Source organism: Fonticula alba (genome assembly GCF_000388065.1).
Source record: "Fonticula alba strain ATCC 38817 unplaced genomic scaffold supercont2.2, whole genome shotgun sequence".
In the NCBI taxonomy this organism is placed as follows: domain Eukaryota; order Rotosphaerida; family Fonticulaceae; genus Fonticula; species Fonticula alba.
This window is the reverse complement of record NW_009242972.1, coordinates 3035808-3042261: the sequence shown is the minus strand read 5'-3', so window position 1 is coordinate 3042261 and position 6454 is coordinate 3035808. Positions and strand designations below refer to the sequence as shown.

Genomic DNA, 6454 nt, shown 5'->3' with positions numbered 1-6454 from the left:
CACACGCCGGCCGAGAATGGAGCTCGGCCCGGCATCCCCACGGACGAAGCCCGATCTGATGTGGCAGCTTGCAGGTCTAGGAGGAAGGGATCATGTGTATTTAGAGTCATGCACGTGGCCCCGCCAACCCGCGGAACTCCCGCCGCACACGCAGGAGGAATGCATGCAGCGACCGGTCCTTGCGGAGCTGGGCCATGATGGGCTCGAGCCCCGGCAGCCGGGGCGTGCACTCCAGGACTGCGGCGACGGGGCGCGGGGACGCGGCGGAGGCCGAGCGGGGGTGTCGGGCGGGGGGCCGGATTGTCGACAGGAAACCCGGTCAGAAAAGGCTGGCCAGAGATGCCCCGAAAGGGGGGAAGCATGGGACCGGCGATCGCACCCGAGCAGGCACAGCCGGGGTACGGGAGGGGGGCGGGGGGGCATATGCGGGGAGATGAGGCGACCGGGCGCACCATTGAGTGAGTTGCCCTTGTTCAGGGCGAGTGTCACAACAAACTCCCGATTGGGATCCAGCTCATCGATGTTGGAGAATATGAAGGAGAAGGTCGATCCTGGGTGCATGTGGAGGAGGGGGGGGGGAAGAAAGATGAAGGGGCAGAGGGAGGAGACAATCGGGCAGAGTCAGCAGCAAATAACCGGGGCCGCAAAGGCAGGGACACATGAAGGATACTTTGACTCACGGCTTTTGTGGATGCGCAGCCCGAGAAACTGAGAAAACCGGTCGAGTAGCGCCCCGGCACGGGCTTCTTTCCGGCGCTGGGCTGCCCGAATGGCCTCAAGATCTGCATGTGGGCCCGGGCGGGGCATTGCGGCAGCCGGGGTGTAGGACAACAGAGAGGGACAAGGAGAAGGGGCTGTCAGCAAACGGGTGGCGGGGGGGGGAGAGAGAGAGAGAGAGAGAGAGAGAGAGAGAGGGAAAGAAGCAAATTAAAGGGCACAGTCCCGGAGGTTGAAGAGGAAGCCCCCAGGCAAAAGGGGGAAAATAGCGGCGGAACAGAGGGGGGGGGGGAGGAGTGAGCTTCACTCTGAGCGAAACGCACCCTGCTCTTCCTGGGCGATGGCGCGTTGGAGCTCCTGCACCTGGGCTTCAAGTCGCCCAAGGCGCTCGGTGGTGGCTGCGCGCGAAGCCTCCAGCTCGGCTAGTCGCTCGCCCAGGCCCTCGGTCTGGTGGATGGCTCGGTTGTACACCTCAAGTTGCTGGCTTTGCTGCTCGGAGAGGCTGCCAATCGACTCGATCTCGGCTGAGACGCCGACAGGATGCCCAGCAAGAGGAGGCGGAGGAGGAGGCGGGGGGCGAGAGAGAGAGAGAGAGAGAGAGAGAGAGGGGGGGGGGGAAGCGGAGGGGAACGACGGCGACGACGGCGACGAGGCAGGGGCCGAGGAAGGGAGAAGGAGAGAAGAAGCAGACAAGAAGACCGTCAGTCATCAAGCGAGGGGGCAGTACATGCACGCAGCCGAAAGCCCACAGCCATGGCCATACCGTGTCGAGCCGATACAATATCCAGATGCCGGGCTTCGGCCGCCGCATCGCCATTTACCACGTCCATCACCCAGTGGTCGAAGGATGCCTGGATACCGGCCAGGACCGACCGGATCTCCTGGATGAGCTGGTCGGATTCCTGCGAGAGCGAGTCCACGAGGTTGTCCTCGGCGCTGGCGCTGGCGCTGGCGCTGGCTTGGGAGGCATCAGTGGACTTGGCTAGCGAGGAGCCTCCGGCCGAGGGCTGGGGCGGCTGGCTGCTCCGAAGAAAAGACGAGCTGCGCTCGCCATCGAAGTCCATGGGGCGCTGCTGCTGCTGCTCCTGCTGCTCCTGCTCGCGCTGCTGCTGGGAAAAGGACAACCGCAGGCGTTTGGGTGACCCGAGAGATTCACGCCGGTGAAGTTCACCTGGGCCGAGCATGTCGCCGGCCACGCCGGATGGACCTTCCGAAATGCTGAGTCTCCTTTTCAGGCTGGATGCCATGCTCGGGGAGAAGAGGGGCAGGAGAGGGGAAGACAGGCAGGAGAAGGGAGGAAAGAGAGATGGCGCGCAGATGGAGGCGGCTGAGGAGGCATCGAAATGCGGCGAGAAGGAAAATGCAGGAGAGGGTGAGAGGTAGATAGCCGGTGGTGGTGGTGGTGGTGGTGGCGCTATGGTCTACTCAGGCGAGGCGAGGGGGGGAACCCGCCGGCGGGCTGGCTCAAGATTCTCCAGCTGTCTCAGGCGCGCAGGCGCACAGGCACACAGGCACACACATACACACACACGATCAGATCTCCCCGAAAGCCGGGCCCCCATCCAGGAGACAAGCTACGCCCGGGGTTCAAAAGGAAGGGAAACCGTTTCGCGACACGCGATGTGTGAGATCATGTGACATCCGGGACGAGAGTTCTCCTTTTCGAGCACGGGGCTTGGTCTATTGCGCCGCACACAGGCGGGGAAGCGTTTATGCGCGCGTGCATGCGTGTGTGTGTGTGTGTGTGTGTGCACATGTGTTGGGGGCTTTTCGCAAAAAGCCCGCGTCCTGGCCAGGAAGTAGGACGCCGGGAGCCAGCGTGACTCGCTAGATGTCCTGCTTCTCGCGCAGGCCATTGGTGATGGTCTGCCAGTAGCGCAGACGCAGGGCCACCTTCTGGGCCTGCTCCAGATCGTTGGCCGCAAGGCTGGCCCGGAAGTGCTCCAGATCTTCCTGGGTGCGCTCTGCGCGGTGGGGTCGAGGGCGGCATCGGCCGGACAGTGTCAGAAGAAAGCAAGCGGCAGCCCCAGGCATGGGCGAGAGGGTGATGAGGCAGGCAGTGCGGGCAAGGAGCATGCGCACGATCGTTCTCGGCTGCCAGGTCATTCATTTCGTCCGGATCCCCGGACTCGATGGTCTCCTGGGCCATGAAGGCCAGCATGAGAAGTTCCGAGTCGACATTGGTTGTTCCGTCATCAATGGGGTGACCATGCGCTCGAAGCTGAAGGGTAAGGGACCAGGGGCATGCTGTCAGACTTGGGGTAGGGGCACAGGCAGCACCGCCGCAGGTGTCTCTGAGAGGAGAGAAAGGGGAGGGGCGGGGCTCGTCTCCGGGCATGTACGTGTGCACATGTGTGTGTGTGTGTCCGTACCAGCGCAAAGGCACGCTGCACCGGATCCCGAAGGACACGATGCGCCTCAGTCACGGCCTTGCTCAAGCGCTCGGAATACTCCACCTGCGCCGGGGTCAGGTGGGCCCCCGCCCCGGCCAGGCGGTCCGGATGCATGAGCATCTGCTGCTCGAGGAAGAGGCTCCGCAGCGCGCGCAGGTCCACATCGAAGGCAGCCCCCGGAGGCGAGGTGGCCAGGCCCAAAACCTCAAAGGGGCATGGCTCGCCGGTGAGCGGAAGTTGGGGGTTGATACGTGCGCAGGCGCCGCACTGGTGGCTCCCAGGGGCGAGCGCCGTCCCGCAGCCCCAGCACACTGTCCCCGGGCCCGGGGGAGTGGCGCTGGAGAAGAGGCGCCCCGCCGTCATCTGGAAGCTCAGCCCACTGGGGCGGCCATGCGCCACCAGGCAGCGGGGTCGCAGAGCAGGGGCAGCCGACCCCACGCGCAGCAAGCGTAGAGCCATGCCAGCGCGCATGGCCACGAGGCGACCGGTGCCGGGGATCATTGCGCGAAGAGGCAGGAGCCGGGAGTGAAGGCAAGGGCGAAGATGGGTCGCAGGGACGGCAGGAAAAAAAGGGGGGGGGGAGTGGCCGGGCGGGGCGCAGTGCGGGACGCGGCGGAAGAAGGGCGCGCAGGAGGGGGAGGGAGGCGTGCTTGGGAGGCCGGGGACTCGACATAAGTAGGGTGGCCGCTCATTTGCACCCTCGTCCACACGGCTCCAGGGGGCGGGGGGCGGGGGGCGGGGGGCGGGGGGCGGGGGGCGGGGGGGGGGCACACCCATCTCGCCCCTTTGAGAGATCGCCCTGCCTGGATGACCAAACAACAAAGCACACCACCATGACTGGAGAGACTCCGCCCAGGCGCCTGGCAGAAGGGCGGACAGAACCCAAACCAGGGGGGGGGGACCCAGATCGGCTGCCAGCACATGGTGGGCGGGCACACGTGATCTCCCTCACTAAGCCCACAACGCGTCCAGCCTCTCCCCCCTCCCCCGAGGAGTTGCGCCGACCAGGGAAAACCACCGAGAACAGGCACGTCTATATGTATGTGGGGGTGTGCGGGAAAGGGAAGGGGGATAGAAGGGGGTTGGCCGTCTTTGTCGTGTGGTTGGCGGCATCCGGCTCTCAGGAGGCGGAAGGAGAGCAAGGCGGGAGGGGAAGCGCGGCCGGGGAAGCACGGCCGAACGCAACTACAATTCCGACAATGAGAGGGAAGACAGGCTCTCGGAGGCGGTGAACTCGGAGTCCGCCTCATCACCGGTCAGAGGGACCGACTCCTCGTCGATCGAGGGGACAGCAGCAGGGGCCAATATCCTATTAAAAAAAAAGGAGGGAAGAACCGACGGGAGAAACGGAGATAGGGAGTGACAGGGGAGCGGGGAAGGACGGAGGGGAAGGAGAAGACCGGCGCGGGAAGCGGAATGGTCAGAGGGCGAGGAATGGCGGGGAAGTTGCAGGTGGCAGGGCATGGAGCGCCGGAAGCATGCCGGACCACGCACTTGACGCTACTCCCGGGTGGAATGGCACCCGCGGGCGAAGCGCCAGCCAGGCGAAGGAACTGCACTTCGCTCAGGGGGGCAGCAACTTCCCCGGGCCGGGCGCCACCAAGCGGGAGCTCGCCGGCTGGGCGTCCCGCTTCCGGATCGTCCAGCCAGCCAGAGGCATGTGCCCGGCCACTGACAGTGGCTGTGGCATCGGTCGAGGCGCCCTCGGACGGGGGAACGCCGGCTGCCAGGCCGATTGACCGCCGACCGGACCACCAGCCAGGGGCCCCAGGTCGGCCGATGCGAGAGGCATCGCTGCTGGATCCACACAGGGCACATGTGGGATCACAGCAGTCCGGACGGGCCGGCGGGGGGCATGAGGACACGGCGGCAAGGGCCGCCGCCGCGGCGGCCGTCGCCGCCGCCGCCGACAAGTCACTGATGCGCGTCCCCGGGGCGCCGGCCAGGAAAGTCTCCATTAGAAAGGCCCCACTGCTGTAGATGGCACCGCTGCCGCCGAGGTCCGAGGAGTCGTGCGCGCTGCCGGCCGAAAAGCGGCCCTTGTAGATGGAGGCCGACCCGGAGGCCGACGCAAGCTGGCCACTGCCGGTGCCGCCGCCGCCACTGAGAAGCGCCGCCGAGGAGGAGGACCCCAGTGGGAAGAGCGCACTGCCGGAAGTGGCGAGCAACAGGCGCCCGAGCGGATCGCCGGCAGTGCCCCCGGGCAGCAGGAGATTCTCCCGAGACCCGAACTGGTCCAAGTGAAGTGAGGATCCCCGCTCGGAGGACTGACACCCGAGGCCGCTGGACCCATGGGCCTCGGACCGAGCCGAGCCCAGCCCCCCGGGCCAGTCGAGCAGGAAGCCCCCGGCACAGGCCACGACCACGGCCATGTGATTGACCAGGCAGCATGCAAGCCACACCGGGACTTCGGGATAGGCCGCGGCAATGGCCGGCACCCGGCCGCGAGCAATCAGCGCCACCAGCGCCAGGGCCAGGACCGTTTGCGGGACCACATGCAGACAGGCATACAGGACGACGCTCAGCTGGTAGAAGCGCCGGCTTTCGCGACCAAACTGAACCCCCCCGCCGACGCTGGGGGTCACAGTGGTGGCCGGTGCCGAGGCGACTGCAGATGCGGGCACCGAATAGGCCTCATGCTGGCCACTGGGCGCGCCTCCGGACATGCAGGCCCTCCCCTCGGCGTGGCCGCTGAGGATGCGCAGGGAGCCGGCATTGCCACACAGGAACCCGGACGCCAGGGTACACGAGAGGAAGGCACAGCCCCGATCAATCACCCAGGAGGGGTTGTCAATGAAGACCGCCTGTGCCAGGGGGATGCTCATGAGCAGCTGCAGGAAGTAGGACAGGCCCAGGAAAGAGGCGGCCACCAGGAAGAGGACCAGCAGCTCCCGGCCGGGAGGGATGCCGGTGGCGGTGGCCGGGTCGCCGACCATGGTGGCCATCATGGACGGCCCCTCGTCGACCGCCGAGTCCAGCGCGCCGACGGCCGCCGCCCCGACGTCCGACAGGAAGACGCATGTTTGTGCCAGGCTGGCGCAAAAGAGGAAGGGCGACACCTGGCTGAGGACTTCGGCCGGGCCGCGTTTCCGCAGGCAGGTGGAAATGGCCAACACCAAGGCAATGCACAGGGCGGGCACGATGACCAGCGTGATGCCCAGGTAATCGTGCACGCCAAGCAGGAAGACGGTGGGGCCACCGCCGCCGCCGCCGCCGCCACTGAGTAGCTCGACCGACATGCGGTGGTGCTGCGTGAGGAGGGGGTAGGAGCGGGGAGCGGGGAGCGGGGAGCGAGGGGGAATGGGATAGAACGGGATGGGTAGCGTGGGATCGGCATGGGGTTA

General features: G+C 66.4%; 3 protein-coding genes across 4 annotated transcripts; all 3 read right to left on the bottom strand.

Moving 5' to 3' along the window:
- Positions 1-77: 77 nt before the first annotated feature.
- Positions 78-1964, bottom strand: H696_01639 (the record flags this gene model as incomplete). Of its 2 annotated transcripts, none has more annotated exons than XM_009495541.1 (5): positions 78-237; positions 453-551; positions 681-782; positions 1041-1241; positions 1481-1964. In XM_009495541.1, the coding sequence occupies 5 exons, from the start codon at positions 1962-1964 to the stop codon at positions 107-109; spliced, it is 1017 nt and encodes a 338-aa protein (XP_009493816.1). The 2 variants fall into 2 exon arrangements, with proteins under 2 accessions (XP_009493816.1, XP_009493817.1); XM_009495542.1 differs by having other exon boundaries at positions 107-237; positions 380-551.
- A 484-nt stretch (positions 1965-2448) lies between these two features.
- H696_01638 (hypothetical protein) lies at positions 2449-3757 on the bottom strand. The gene is made up of 3 exons (XM_009495540.1): positions 3090-3757; positions 2800-2938; positions 2449-2681 (listed from the first exon to the last, which is right to left on the bottom strand). Exons 1-3 carry the CDS (start codon positions 3609-3611, stop codon positions 2545-2547), a joined length of 798 nt encoding a protein of 265 aa, XP_009493815.1. The 5' UTR covers positions 3612-3757; the 3' UTR covers positions 2449-2544.
- Positions 3758-4127: 370 nt separating this feature from the next.
- On the bottom strand, positions 4128-6349 carry H696_01637 (hypothetical protein; the record flags this gene model as incomplete). Its single annotated transcript, XM_009495539.1, has 2 exons — positions 4128-4419; positions 4605-6349. 2 exons carry the CDS (start codon positions 6347-6349, stop codon positions 4296-4298), a joined length of 1869 nt encoding a protein of 622 aa, XP_009493814.1. The 3' UTR covers positions 4128-4295.
- Positions 6350-6454: the final 105 nt, after the last annotated feature.